This window comes from Paramormyrops kingsleyae, chromosome 1 (assembly GCF_048594095.1).
Source record: "Paramormyrops kingsleyae isolate MSU_618 chromosome 1, PKINGS_0.4, whole genome shotgun sequence".
Classification (NCBI taxonomy): domain Eukaryota; kingdom Metazoa; phylum Chordata; class Actinopteri; order Osteoglossiformes; family Mormyridae; genus Paramormyrops; species Paramormyrops kingsleyae.
The window spans coordinates 24,211,374-24,226,906 of NC_132797.1; the positions used below are offsets into that span (position 1 = coordinate 24,211,374).

At 39.2% G+C, this 15,533-nt stretch overlaps 1 protein-coding gene and 1 long non-coding RNA gene across 4 annotated transcripts in view; one reads left to right on the forward strand and one right to left on the reverse strand.

Annotated features, from left to right (window-relative positions):
• The window catches only part of LOC111837824 (coagulation factor XIII A chain-like), a 17,624-nt gene continuing 2,091 nt past the window's right edge, over positions 1-15,533 (reverse strand). For 2 of the 3 annotated variants that reach the window (XM_023800180.1, XM_023800181.1), the window contains exons 2-15: positions 13,463-13,649; positions 12,030-12,209; positions 11,161-11,406; positions 10,211-10,329; positions 9,823-9,930; positions 9,423-9,597; positions 7,718-7,856; positions 7,090-7,193; positions 6,400-6,488; positions 5,260-5,413; positions 3,384-3,659; positions 2,611-2,771; positions 1,667-1,803; positions 1-623 (exon numbers count right to left, since the gene is read on the reverse strand). In XM_023800180.1, coding sequence (XP_023655948.1) covers positions 482-623; positions 1,667-1,803; positions 2,611-2,771; positions 3,384-3,659; positions 5,260-5,413; positions 6,400-6,488; positions 7,090-7,193; positions 7,718-7,856; positions 9,423-9,597; positions 9,823-9,930; positions 10,211-10,329; positions 11,161-11,406; positions 12,030-12,209; positions 13,463-13,610 — 2,178 coding nt within the window. In that variant the 5' untranslated portion in view covers positions 13,611-13,649 and the 3' untranslated portion in view covers positions 1-481. Of the gene's footprint in view, positions 624-1,666; positions 1,804-2,610; positions 2,772-3,383; positions 3,660-5,259; positions 5,414-6,399; positions 6,489-7,089; positions 7,194-7,717; positions 7,857-9,422; positions 9,598-9,822; positions 9,931-10,210; positions 10,330-11,160; positions 11,407-12,029; positions 12,210-13,462; positions 13,650-13,984; positions 14,573-15,533 lie in introns of those variants that run through there. The other variant, XM_023800179.2, reaches the window with a different exon arrangement.
• The window catches only part of LOC111837826 (uncharacterized), a 21,786-nt gene continuing 21,612 nt past the window's right edge, over positions 15,360-15,533 (forward strand). The window contains exon 1 of the long non-coding RNA XR_011991686.1: positions 15,360-15,398. This is a non-coding gene — a long non-coding RNA (uncharacterized lncRNA). The remainder of the gene's footprint in view (positions 15,399-15,533) is intronic.

Consider the following 15,533-nt stretch of genomic DNA (forward strand, 5'->3'; position numbering starts at 1 on the left):
TATGATTTTTTATTGTTGGTTATCAATCAAAAGCAAAGCGGGCAGAGGTTTTAACCGGCTAACAGAAATGTAAATCAGGAGGCTTAACCATTATACTGGACAATCTTGTCAGAATCATATCAAGGAAAACACTTGGCAGCTGTGGTAGATTTGTGACTGCTTATTCTGATATGGCTTGCTTTCATGAAACACTGGTGTCTTGACCAGTACAACGAAGAGTTTTTACTAGCTATGAAGAGATTATTCAAAACTGTAGATGTAAATATTTAATACTGATTTACCATGGAATAAAAATCTGTAACAGTCTGGGTTTTGTAAGAATTGCACCCATTTGCAGGTTGCATATGGGCCCCAGATTCAGTCTCAGATTCACAATTAATTGGAGTATTGAAGATTATATAATGATGAAAGACAAAACTGAGGCTAAAAGAATGGCAAAACAAAGAAGCACTGCTGATACGGCAAGTTTTGGATGGTGGTCTTAAGGTTTGATGGTAAAATCCACATGGCCAAACACCTGTCGGAGCAAGGCACAGTTCAGACAGGCGATCAGAGTTTTCTGACCCTCCTGATCTGGGGTGAAGGACTCGGTCCAGGAGATGGAGGAACCTCTGGCAATGAGTCTGCAACCAAACACATGTGACAGTGGTCACCATGACGATTCAGCCGATTTTGGTGAACGGTAATTACAGATACAGTTATTGGGTTTAGTGTTTTGTGGAAGACTGACGTAAGCAGCATGAGTAGCACTACGAATACAGTTAGCCCTCCATATCAGCTGAAGAGTAAAACAACTGACTATACAAAACAGTTGAAGAAATTAACATACATCTTATTATACTAATTGTCCATTGTGGACCACTTGCAGTAAAGTTGAATGATTTAAATTTTTTTTATCTAGTTTTGTGTCATCCATCCATTTTCCAAACCGCTTATCCTACTGGGTTGCGGGGGGTCCAGAGCCTATCCTGGAAGCTACAGGCATGAGGTGGGGAACAACCCAGGATGGGGGGCCAGCCCATCACAGGGCACACTCACACATGTACATCTACGGGCAATTTAGTAACTCCAATTAGCCTCAGCATGTGTTTGGACTGTGGGGGGAAACTGGAGTACAAGGAGGAAACCCCACGATGACACGGGGAGAACATGCAAACTCCACACACATGTGACCCAGGCGGAGACTCAAATCCGGATCCCAGAGGCGTGAGGCAACAGTGCTAACCACTGCACCACCATGCCACCCCTAGTTTTGTGTCATTTGATCTTAAAACTGCAAAGGTGCCTATTTGGGGAAACTCACTGAGGGATCATTAAGTCTCCTGTTCATGAGAATGAGCAAATATAAGCGTACCAGGCTCCCATCATGCTTTTCTTTTCAAAATAAAACGGTTTCTGTCTGTGGATTTCAGTTTGGCTCACTGTGTAAGTGAAGTACACACCGTGTTCCACATTTCACTTGATATCAAAGTCATTGAGGGCACAACCCATCCTCGCCTTCCTTTTGGGGTGAAGAACCCGCGTTGCTCAAAAGAGCGTAACTTTTTAAACGCTTACCTGTTTGGTGGTAGAACAGACTAGAATTTACTACATAGTGTTTATATAATAATATTAAATACACTATTGCTATTCAAGTAGAGTTGAATGATGTGTCTTTTTTTCTTACCTGTACGTTTTAGTTTTCGTCCGAAAAACCCCCGGTCCTTCCATCTTAACAGTGATGTTCTCCAGATCAAATTTCAGAGAGTTGGTAAATTTCATGGTGACTGTCATCTCCTCTTTCAGCTTGTGGCTGCCAGACATCTGCAGGGAGAATGCTGGATATATTTAGGCCTATCGATAACCACATATAAGATTGTTCAGGTTTGGACTTATCATTAGGGTAAATAAAAAGACAACTTAAATTGCTGTGGGAAATTGTTATGTTTTCATGAAAAACCATCCAGAAGAAGGAGATGTGAGAAAATGTGCGCATGTTATTAACGTGAAATAATACATAAACACATGCAGGAAATGGCATAAAAAAATGACAGCAGAAATAATGACTGAGGGGCTTTTTCTCCCATCAAGCACATAAGTCAAAAAAAGCACTTAAAAGTTACTGATCTTTGCGTTATGGGTTTTCTCCCCATCAGCACGGTCACACCCACTGTGCATAACCTGACCTATGGGAGAATAGACCCCAAAGTGCATATCAAGTCTAAGAGCAAGTAAACCGCAGATTTAAGTCGATGGCAGAATATGTTTAAATGAAAAAAGCACACAGCTACACGCCTTTTTGACTTAAGAGCATGGAAGAATCAACCCCTGAGAGAATAAAGACTTATTTCTAAAATCTATTATATCTGTGCTCCTAAATCAGTTTTTGCCATTTTTTTTAGTTCCAGTTATCAAAATTTGTGCTTTTTTAACATATTGCTTAAAATAAAATTTAATTGATTGGTCTTTTTGTTACATTTACTGATTATTTTACATTTTCAGTTTGTTCAATAGAGAATGCATACTCTCCTTGTTCGTAACTGTTGCTTGTATTCTACTGGTAATTTCTAACTGTGCTGTTGAACATCCATGCAAGGACAGTATACATAACAAAACAGCTATTAGTCTGACCTTAAGCTCAAGTTTCGGGGCCTGCAGGGTCATGTACTGCAGGGTGGTGACAACCTGTCCTGTTTCTTTGATTTCTGCCATGACCAAGAAACTCAGGGAGCACTGATCCAGCAGCTTGCTCATGTATTCTTCAGCCTTCACAGCCACATGTTCAGTTACCGCTGGAATAATGAGAGAGGGAAATGTTTGAAGAGTTAGCATATTGTATAATGGGTAAATGCTATGTAAATTTCATGAAAAGATATGCAGCTGTTCTCATTACGATGTATTCATCTACATTGCATAATAATGTAGATGCTTTTATTCTCCAAAAGTCTGTGGTTGCATGTGTGTAGTCATGTACGTATTACATTGTGGGCACCAAATGTACCCACAATGTGATAAAAGCCTATTATTTTGACATTGTGGAGATGATTTTTTTCAGTCCCCACCAGGGGAAAACTCCATGTTATAAAGTCTGTGAATGCAATTCAAAAAACCTAAATATGCCAAAAGTCTTGAATTTGTTTGGGTTACTTATGGTAAAGATTAGGGCTAGGTAGGGGTTAAGGTCGTCATTGCTGGGATTAGCATTATGCCCATGGAAATGGACGGTCCCCACAAAGATATGAATACAAATATATGTGTGTGTGTATTTGAACCGTAGGGCTGGCATTCTGTTTGGAAAATACCCTGTCTTTCTGGGATTTCTGGATCACTGTGTACATATTACAAATGACAAGTCCAGAGATACGTAAATGTCAACAGTAATTATATAGTAAAACCCGGCTTACTTTTAGAAGGATCCACCTTCACCGGGAAATTCTTGAACTTGAACTGAGGACCCAAGACACCCGTGTAGTATATGACGTTGCCAGAGACGGAAACATCGATGTTGTACAGGGATTCCCCCAAGTTCTTCAACTCAACGCTCAGCTTGAAGTCCTTGCCGATCTCCACATCCGGTAGCGTGGCCTTTATCTTCACATCCGCCTTCGATAAATCCCCCTGATCCCGAGAACATCCGTAACTCTCCGCGATCCGCAAGGCCTCCTGCTTATCTGAGCTTTCTGTGATGGTACAGGGGCAAATATATCTATAATCTATATAATCCATAATGCAAATTTTCATCTGTGCTTTACTTGATTATTTTAGGCTGCTGGAACTTTTACTTTCACTCGGCAAAACTTTCGAGCCCAATAATGACTTCTCAGTCCTATTCTGCATGACATTCGTTTAGACAATAGAAGGTAATTTATACAACGGATAGACAACGCAGGATCAGACATGATTCACGCAAGACACAGACAAGGGCAAACACTACAACTACTAGCAATAACATACTGCAAGGGGGTATTTACAAATGTCCAGCATGCTGCTGAGCTGTTACTGGGACGTTTGAAATGTCTTAAGTTAAGGTGAGTGGGGCTGAGCAATTACAAACTCCATCCATCCATCCATCCATCCATCCATTTTCTGTAATCGCTTGTCGCCTGGGGCCCGGAGCCTATCCAAGAGCCCCAAAACCTTAATTGGAGCACACAAGTTACTAACTCGAGCTCACGAATTACTATGAGATAATATTTTCCTCCACCGTGACAAGGGGCTCCGTAGCAATATTTCGCTTTCCACAGAACAAGAAAATTAATTTTGTTAATCTGTGTCAGCAAGCTTGTGAGGTTTCAACGCTTTTTCTGAATAAAAAGAAAATATCCACCTATCTTCATGCGACTCAGTTTTCCTTACTGCGATGCGCTCTAACCTGAAATGCTGTATTCAAATCTGCCTTGTTAAAAGTTAAAAGATTAGGTTGCTTTTGAATGTATAATACTTTTTTACCTTCATACTTAAAGCGCTTTTAAAACCAGATATTTTTTACTTTAACTTAAGTAGTACTTAGCTGGGTGACTTCGACATTCACTCATTTCGAGTCGTTTTTGGGGCGGTATCTTAAGTATGAAAGTTACTTCCCCACCACTGCATACTTTATAACTGCTGTATGTCAGCTGCTTTTGGATCATGGAGACTCGATTCACCAAGATCATTTTGACATGATTTACACTGAGAGCAAATATGGTCACATTGTTGCATTAAAACAACATACCCGCTGATTAAAGCAACAGATGAACAAAATAGAAACTGAAAATCAGAACTGCAATTATACTCACTTGCATTAAATGCTAAAGCTATTTTCATTGGAATGAAGTTTGTCACTGTGATCAGTTGGTAGTGGAACAGATTTTAATCCCAAATAGATACCTGAGCAATAGGTTCGTAACACAGTATGAGGAATACTGAAGCTATTGTAGTGTGATGCTGTATGTAGCTTTAAGTCATAGTTAATGAAATTGTTATTGGATAGTCTGCCTACTCATCATAGCTACTTTTTGCTGGTACTTCACCACACATCTGTACAAATGAAAATGTATCTCACAAGCTTTCTAAGATTGCTCCTGAAATCTGAGCCATTCCTTTTCTTTCAGAAACATGTCCTGTTCCACTCCACACTTTCTGATAAAGAAATAGAAGCACTGATAAAGTTTGTAACAGAATGGCAGCAGAAAAGGCTTCATCAGAATCTGGGATATAGTCCATCAAATTTATGAGGTTTTGCACTATTGCATTATTCTGTTGTGGAGTATATTGGGTGTATAACCCTTTTCAGCTTACCTGCAGGATATTTGTACTGGTTAGTGATGTCACACCAGATGTCCTGGCCAATCTGCTTGGTCAGAACCTTCTCTCCCACAAAATCATGGTCAACAAACAGTTTTGTCAGCTTGTTGTCTTGCTCTCGTTGGTAAACTATGACATCGCTGTTCACCTAAAGACAATGGGTATACTCAATGTGTACAAACATCAGCAATAAAATGTACATGACCTTTTTTTGAAGAAGGAAAAAAAAATTCAATTTCCTCAAAACAAAAAACCACTGTGCCACTTCTGGCAGCAGATTTGAATACATATAGAAACCACAATATTAAATGTAGGGGACTTATATTTTACATATAGCTTCACATATATAAGATGCAATATATTGTCTAAAATAGTCCAAGTCAGATGAATGGTTTCATCCAGCTTCAGTGCGATGTTCCTCAGGTATGATGCCATATACCAAATCCAAATTGGAAAGAGCAAGTTTCTGTTAATATTGTATCCTAAATTTGTGATGGTTTTCTCATCATTTTCCCAAAATGAATTTTTGAAATACTCCTATATTTCTATATAGAATATAGCAGATTCTATATTTCATCCTGGGTATGATGTTAATCTACATCCAGCCCTATAAGAAGGTCCTCCTACTTACAGGGAAAAACTTGAGGGTTGCTGGCAGGATTGACACTCCAGCCACAGGAAAAAACCTCACACTGGTCCATTCGGACTAGTGTGGTGCTGAGGTATCACCCACCACATGGCTGCACTCAGGTTCTCATCCCTGAGGTGGTCTGTCGTGTGGTGGGTGCAGCAATGCACTGTAATCAGTGTGTGCTCCTTACATCTACCTCTACCTATATTTGTGTATGGCAGCCTCCAGGTGTATATTCTAAGACTTATTCTAAGTTTTATTCTAAAACCTTTTGGTAAATTTCCCGCAGTGCTTCTCATATACTAGATAAAATAAAATGTAAAAGGAAGCCCCAATCATATGGTTAGTTAGATTCAAATCACAACTAAACCTTTAGGGCTGTGAACATTTTTGAAAGACATATTTGTCAGACTGTGAGAGTATTGATGTGTGCTAATGTTATTAGAAGAAAAATGCTGAAAGAAATAAGTAATAAGAATGGATGTGGACATTAAGCTGTTTACCTCTGAAAACATGTATGGCGCATCAAATGGATAGCAGATCATGCCTTGCTTTATGGCATAGACAGGTGCAGGACCACATCTGCGGAAGCCTGATTGGCAGAGAAGACAGAAGTTGAAATGTTATTTAGCTGCAGTGTCCTCAACTCCAAAATTATCCTTCTGTGTCAATAATACGTTGATGTTACTCAGTAACAAGATGCTAAACTTAGGAGTTAATCATCTTCTATATTTGTTAGAAAAAAAAGATGTTTCTAAGAAAACCAAACAAAGAAACCATGCAATCATGTGTTTAGCAGCCTGAAGTAATGGAAATTGTGATGTATTTTCTATTCTACTCATATTACACTGGGTTGATGATCCATTATCTCCTGAGATATTGAAAACAATCTACGATCACAAGCACAAACTTTTCTATCTATGTCTGTTCTGCCTCAACCTTCATGGAAAGGCCTGGAGCAAACCCAAAGGGACTTGAGAGCAGCTTATGGCAAATCTTTTACCAACATAAAAATATAAAGCTGCATATATATATCTGCACACAATGTAAGCTGTCAAATAAAAGCACTACCTAAGGGGTGCAATGAAGAGCTAGACCTACATTTGGGTGGTAGACAGAGAGCCTTCAATGACTACTGAGGTAACGGTGAGTATGTATTGGTATCAGAGAGTGTGGGTTATCTAATCTCTCACCATCAGTGTTGTCTTGGGGGGTTGAGTCAACCACCTGCCAGCCGCCAAAACCCACAGGGAGGTCCGGTCTGGCCATGTAGACCTCATTCCAGCAGTGGTAGCTCCTACAGAATGGGATCCACTGACTTAAAATGGGTTAGGGTTAGGTTTAAGGTTAGTAACTTGGTTGTGCACAAAGACGCAACAGAAGCATTTTCAGTAGAAGCTTCAATTGATTGAATTGTTTTTTAAAATTTGGAAATGGAATTCTCATCTCCACTCCTGGTTCCATTAAAAAAATTGTAAATCATAAACAATATTCCATCTACCACCAGCAAATCATTGTCTGTTACTTCAAAGTGACACCATGTGTGTTATTTACTGTATTAGTCTTTCAAAATGGGCACATTACAAAATGTAATGAACCCAATAAATTTTCAAATTTCTTTTATTTGTCAGTGCCTAGTTGTCTAGTTACCAAATTACTTGCTTATCTGTGCTTGAATACATTCTTATTTTTTTTCCATATGTGATGACAACCTTTGCAGCTACTGCACTTGTTGCTATTATGTTTTGTTAATGTTACAGTAAGAAAATGACAGGACAAGCAGTTTTCCATTCCAATTCTCAGTTCAATAAAATAAATTACCAGATGGAATCCGTAGTGCAATCCATATTCAATCTCCCACTCTGGTCAACAATGATGTTTGTCTTTAAGTTGCCGTTATTGTCATGAGCAGACTTGTAGCCGGTTACAGTCCGTGATGGAATTCCCAGGCACCGGAGAACTATTGTCAAAATAAGGAAGACAACAATACACGGTTTTCACAGTATGCGCATGTACAATGGGTTACCACTATCAAGGTGTATGGACCATTTGTTATGTAGTTAATCATGTATTTCTGGCTAGAAATGTGCAGACATTACAGGGACCTATTTGCAATTTATAAACTGTCTTATATATCCTTGGAAATTTAGCAAAAGGATATGAATATAAAGATGTAAAATTTTATATCAAAACATTCATTTTCCATTTAAATCTTTCAAAGTTTTGAGGCTTTCCATATCAAGTCAGATTTTCAAAGCTGTTTCAGAAACCTGTTTGTCAATGTTAGATGATTAATTTTTAACAGAGCAGCTACAGTGGCTTGCAAAAGTATTCAACCCCCTTGAAAGTCATGACGATTGTTTAGAGTATAATATATACACAATTTTCTCAAACAACATTTATGTTGAAAACACTTTTGCTCCATTTTACCTTCAAACGCCAAAAGAAGTCAGTTGTCTACAACATACTAACATTAAAAAGATTAAAAAAAAAAACCTGATGTGTGCCGTTTGCATAAGTATTCAATCCCCTGTGCTTTAGAAGCTCCAGGATTACACAAATGACAATCAAAAAGGACACAAATGTAACAGTTATTTCACCATAATTTAACAGAATTGGGTACATGTGAGTCCTGATGTAGCTTCTCTCAATATAAAAAGCACTCTTTGGAAGGGCCATTGTCTTTGCTGGACAATCACTGCAAAAGCTAAGACAATTAAAGATGTGAGAAACTGTCCTGCCCCGATCGTCTGCTCCTTCTGTGTGCCACGCCCCCTCACCAACCCCGTATGGATTCCCCATGTTTACCAGCTGTTTCTTGTTGCTGTCATTAGTCCTATGTATTTAAGTCTGCGTTAAGTATGTTCTCCCCAGTCCGGTCACTGACGTCCGTGCAGTTTATGTTGTGTCGTGTTCCTTGTTTTATGATTAAAATCCCTAGTTCGCCCGAGTTTACCAGCTCTGTCTGCTGCTTCCCCGCTCCATGCCTGCGCTAGTTGCGACAGAAACACAGTCATTGAAATGCAGAAAATAGCTTGAATGTCCTGTTAAGCACTGGAGTGTTCATCATCAGAAAATGAACACCCAGACCCTTACTAAAACAGACTGTCCCTCAAAACTAAGCATCAGAGCAAGACACCCATTGCTGAGAGAGGCTGCTAAAAATCCAAGCATCACTGCTCTGAAACTGGAGTGAAGGTACATGGGTCCACAATTTCAGGAGCTCTCCATAAAACAGGTCTCTACGAGAGGGTAGTAAGTAGCCGTTCCTGAAGAATATCCACATAAAAGCATGAATGGCATTTGCTATAAAGCATGGGAAAGACCCAGTTAAGATGAGGGAATATGTTTTATGGTCAGATGAGACTAACACTGCCCATGCCTCAAGAAACAGCACACCTACGGTGACGGCGGTGGCAGCATCATGCTATGGGGGTGCTTTTCATGTGCTGGGACTGGGAATCTTGTTGAAGAGACAATGGATGGACACAAATACACTGTAAATAGTGTTAAATGTTGCATTTACTGGTGTTGAAGACTCCAGCAAACACCCAGCACTGTGCAAAACACACAGGAATCCCACTGCTGGCATAAGAGAGCAGGATCTCCACGCTGCCTGTCCAGGATGTGGGTGCAGTGCCAAAAGTGTAGTCATCACTCCAGTTCCCCACCAGGACACCGTCATCATCCTGTGAGTTCAGCTGGATGCACAAACACAGATGGGAACTATAAGCACTTCTCTATCACAACAGACATCAAGGTGTCAATGAGACTATAACAATAAAGGGTGTTTGACTATTGCCTTTTGACTACTGACACCAACAAGAATGGCTTCAATGGCTGGCAAAGTATCACATTTCAGAAGTATATTGGAAAATCTTGGAAAGCATTTGAAATGCTAATCGCTAACTGCAGATTAAAATCACCTTGGCAGATATCCGTCGCATAATTTTGATTGGATCTCCTCTGTAAATCAGCGGAATGATGGCCTCATCCATGATAAAGACACAAGCATCCAGAATCCCCATCTCAAACTATAACAAAGAAGTATACATTTAGTAATTAATAACAAGGAAGAGACGATGCATGGGAATGTGTTCTGATGTGTTCATATATTTATATTGCTAATTGGTGGGGTAAAGAAGAAAATCAAATGACATTGAAGTTTTTGAAGCTTAAACCAGAGATTTATTTCAAAGATATGTTCTCAGGGTTGTGCTTGGTCATACTGTATGTTTTTTTTCAGTCCAGCAAAGTACAAAAACTTTTTATGTGTTCTGATTTGATTTGTGTAAAGCGGGGCCTATACATCACCTGCCCATAATTCCAGGGTCTGCTCAACACATTTTGACTGTCCCCACAATATAGCATGCCCACTTGGTTCAGGACATACTCTTCTCGCTCATGGTCATCGGGCATGAACACAGTGTCATCTGGAAGACAAAAGGCCAGCAAGAATCAATGAGTAGGATTAGACTAGACAGGAAGCAATTAGGGGCTAGAAGTACATTGTTGTTGTATGTAAAAATACATTATACAGCAAATGTAAAAAAAAAACAATTTTGTTTCAAAATTTGTGCTAATGCTTATAATTCCTGTGATGTGATATGATTGTATAGTAGGGTAAGGGGCATCATTATTGATTTTTTGCTCCTTTCTCATTGAAATTTTGCTATACATGCATATAAAACATAAGGATGAAAAGTGTCCTCTTTTGCTGGATTTCCCCCATTTCCTTCTCTGCCAGGCCATTTATGACATCAGTGTAAATTTGAGGTAAAAACGCTGGGGTTTGACAGAAACGTATTTCCTTGTTTAAGCATAAATAAATGACTGAAATGCATGGCCATGTCGTTGCCTGAAATCAGTGCTGTCTGAATGTTTTGTTACTGAGGTGGGCTCTCAGTGTCTGCCAGCATTCGCTGGGACACTTTAGTGTCGTAAAGCTTTCTCGTTATGTGAAATTGGTATTAAAAGCCCCCCACCCCCCATGCCACAAATTGTAAAGGAGGCCACTTAAGAACTCCAGAAATTTAGACGGATGCCACCTTACAGCACCCGCCCACCCCTGCTCAAAAGAAAAATGCTGGTACCAGTTTTCAGCTGTTAATATTGGGACACTTTCATCCCTGAACACAGGGATAACATCTAACAAATCAAAATGTAAAGCTACACTGCCTTGATGCATATATCAGGATAACTTTTTAGGATTAAGTTAGGATCAGCCATATGGATATTTTCTAAATATTCCAAGCAATACTCACGTGGAGCCCAAGGGTTAAACAAAATGTAAACTTCTTGAGAATGGTCCTTGTCCCTGAAGCGGCCTGCAGATGTGATGACCACCACATACATGGAATATTTTCCCACAATGCAAGAGGCAGATGGAGTGATGCCCATCAGGACAGTACTGCCAGTGTTTTTCAGCAAATGACTCTGCCACAGCTTTCTCTTTCTTGGGAAGGAAGAAACTACGGCAATCGTTTTTTCACTCAGATTTGGGCTGGAACCTTCAAAACAAGAAAAACGGGAGAGAGCGTTTGTGTGCGTGTGTGAGAGAGACAGAGAGAGAGAGAGAGACAGACAGACAGACAGACAGACATACTGCAAGGTGGGGAATTATATTACAAGTACATATTTATATTTCGTAGAAGTTTATATTATATTCAGTAACTATGTTATGTGTCATTTATTGTGTCATACACCTATAACAACATATTTACAGCACAGGGTGCGAAATATATATCAGATGTTGAGGGAAAATTTTAGGAATATTTACTGCTAAAAATGGGCTAGAACAGTGGAAAACAATGACGAAAGATTCACACAATGCATACTGCTTTGACTGTTGAAGCCCTTTTGAAGGTTAAATACTTCTATCCATCATTCAAACCCTGTATGTAGTATTGGATTGGGGTCAGTCTGGAGTCTGTCCCAGGAATAACAGGGCAGGGGATTTGCAAGGTACACAGTCATGCACTATGGACACTTTGTGGAGATACCAGTTCACCAATTACCTGTTTTTGGACTGTGGGAGGAAAGCCAGCCAAGCACTGGTATGACAAATTCCCAATAAAAAAAAAAATCATGACTAGCTAATGCAGTAAATAAATTGATTAGCTACCAATCTTACCAATGCGAAATTCCAGTTCGAACTTGTCCTTGTCAGGATCGTAGGCTCGATTAAATGTAATTTTCACCTGGAATTCCTGGCCCCTACGTATGATGAGATGCGGCCCAGAAAACACTTGGGTGTGGTGATCAGCCATGTTCTTTTCCCAGAGCATGTCAACCTGGGTCACCTGTAAGAATTCTAGGCAGGAGAGACATGAGAATTAAGCTGAAAAGTGTATGTAAAGCACAACAATAAACTAGTAACAATAAGCCTTTGCCCTTATCAATCATAAAGCTAACGAATAGCTACATCCATTCATCTTCCTGGTCACCGACTGCCTGGAGTCTATTTCAGAAAGCACAGGGCAGGATGCACACTGGATGGGATGCCACTCGATTACAGACACATGCTGTCAGCCATAGAGACACTCATATTATCCTAACGCAGGTTTTTAAACATGCAGAAACAGACCCAGGGGTGGCTCTCAAACCCATAACCCTGGAGATAGGAGCCTACAATTTTATCCACAAAGCCACAGGTTTGCCCTCACATATGTGGCATACAGTGGATATATAAAATGTACACACCCCTGTTAAAATGCCAGGTTTTTGTGATGTAAAAAAATAAGACCTTGATAAATCATTTAAAAACTTTTCCCACCTTTAATGTGACCTATAACCTGTACAATTCAATTGAAAAAGAAACAAATTTGTTAGGGGAAAAAATAAAAAAAATAAAAAACTTACAATAAGCTGGTTGCATAAGTGTGCACACCCTTAAACTAATACTTTGTTGAAGCACCTTTTGATTTAATTACAGCCTTTAGTCTTTTTGGGTACACTCCTGCCATCAATTAAAGTGAGTCCGATTAAATAAAGTTCCCCAAATAAAGTTCAGCTGTCCTGGGCGGATTTTCCTGACATTTACTCAGTTGCATCCTACAGCTAAAGACATGGTTGGCAGAGAGCTTACAAAGCATCAAAGGGATCTCATTGTTGAAAGGTATCAGTCAGGAGGAGGGTACAAAAAAATTCCACGGCATTATATATGCCATGGAACACAGTGGAGACAGTTATCAAGAAGTGGAGAAAATATGGGGCAACAGTGACATTACTGAGAACTGCACGTCCCTGCAAAACTGAAAAGACAAGACAAAAACTGGTCAGGGAGGCTGCAAAGAGGCCTGCAGCAACACTGAAGGAGCTGCAGGAATTTCTGGAAAGTGCTGGAAGTGAAATACATGTGACAACAATCTTCTGTATTCTCTGCATGTATGGACTATGCAGTAGGGTCACAAAATGGAAGCCTTTTCTTACAAATAAACTTGCAGTCTTCCCCATAATGTAACATACATCTCACACACACACACATACTGTACACCATTCACACCTGTGGACAATTTGGCAATTTGGCCGCAATGGCATTGAAACGATTACTCAATAAGTTCTTACCTTGTCGAGGAGGAGCAGGACCCCGTGGCACCATTTCAAAAGGTATGAACTCATGGAGGTCGTTTTCCTTGGCGTTGGAATAAGCTCGGGGGACGTTTCTGCGCCCTTCGTCGTACAGATTAGGCTCAGTGTTCTGGGTGTCAGGCATGGTGCTGAAACGTTCCTTCACCGAGTGACCAGAGAATGTCTGAATACAGGAAGAGATTAGCAGAAAATCAATAAAAATATCAAGTATGAACAAATTGTGTTAGTAAAGAGGAGTAGCCAAAGATGGACACTTAACAGGATTGTTGCTAAACATTACAGAATAGCAGCCTCAAAAATTTGCAGCATCAACAAAACCTGTGTGGTATGAGCTTCACAAAACTCGCTTTTGTGGCAGGTCTGTCACTTGGAAACCACTTACTGCCGACACCAAAGCACAAAGACACACAATCTGGTGTAACAAGCACAAAACCTGGATCCCAGCACAATGGAAAAAGTAACATGGTCTGATGACTCATGTATCACCCTTTTCCCTACCTGTAGATGGATGCCTTTAGCAGAGTTGTTCATGAGTCACAAAATGCAAGTCTGAGTCAAGACTGAAGTCTCTGGGGGACTAGTCTGAGTAAAGTCTTTGAATCAGAGTCCAAGCCAAGTTTCCAGTCTCTGATACAAACTTAATATTTATCCCAAGAGCTTTTTATTCTTTTTAATTGTATTCAGTGTGATAACTAATAAGTGTTAACAGTGTAAGACCCACAATTAGCATACCATTTAAGCAAAGTGCACAAATTCAAAATAAAGGAGCAAAAAATCACTATGTTTACAAAAACTATATTTTTTCACTTAAACAGACATTGATATTAGAAATGCACCAATTGCAATTTTCTTGGCCAATTCAGATTTACGATTTTTATGCAAGTGGGATCTGCCAATACCGATTTTTGCTGATTCCGGTTTTCTTTCTAAGAACTATAATTGACTGCATATACAAACAAAAATCACTTTTCCTCAATGCAATTTTTTAATAATAAATTGTTAAACTTTAAAATTTTCCCCAAAGTACACTAAGTTATACTATCTTTTACTTAAACAAGTCTCAAAATAAAGTGCTCTGTGACTGGAAAAAGGTACAAATTACAATTAACTGAAAGCGAGTTGCTGTACACCCAATTTAATCTCAGATATTTTACTTTACCAAACAAGAGCAGGTGCAACAGGTTTAAATAACAAAACAAATGTCAGTTACTTATATTACGTTATGTTTAAATTCACCAGATAACACGAGAAAGCCATAGGTTACAAAGCTGAAGTGTATCGTACTCTTCCAAAAAATAATAGGTATAGCGTAATCTTATTAACACCATCATCGCATGTTATGCACATACAATTCTTAGACCTTTAGTCAGCTAGATTAAGATCAGGCTTTTTCATACCTTCATATTGTACGGACGGGTTAAAGCTTCGCTAAAACGTTTTTACTTTGTCATAGGAAAAAAAACCTTAGCTAGCTTTGCAATTTTAATGATTATTTCTTTTCAAGATATCTAATATATGTTTAATAATCAGTTTAAATAGCTAATTACCACGTTTTCGTGGTGGTTCACCCATGGTTTACTTTGGCTTTACATGTAGAGTGGAAACCGCTTATATTAATTATAGTGAGCAACCGCTTATATGGATCAAAAAGCCTGGGACAGAATCAATTCTGTACAGATGTACACAGTTCGATCAGTAATTTACAATACTGTAATTTGAAAAGCGTTTGAAACAGCTGTACTGTATTTAAAAAAAAAAAAAAGTCAATATAATTCAGCAAACAGCGATGTTGTCCGTTTTATTACCTTACATGCATGCAATAAATATACAAATGTTGCATTAAGCTGACGTCATTGTCCAAAGTACGTATAAATGAAAACGAGGCGACGGCCATTTTACCGGGGAACAAACGGTAAGAAAAACTCAAAGCTAACTTTCTTTTGTATACCTTCGGTTAGAAAAAATCAAGGCAAGAAATGGAAGAATCACCGGAATTGCGACAGAAAGCTTGGCTAACAGCCATAAATCCAAAGAACGACGGTTGTGT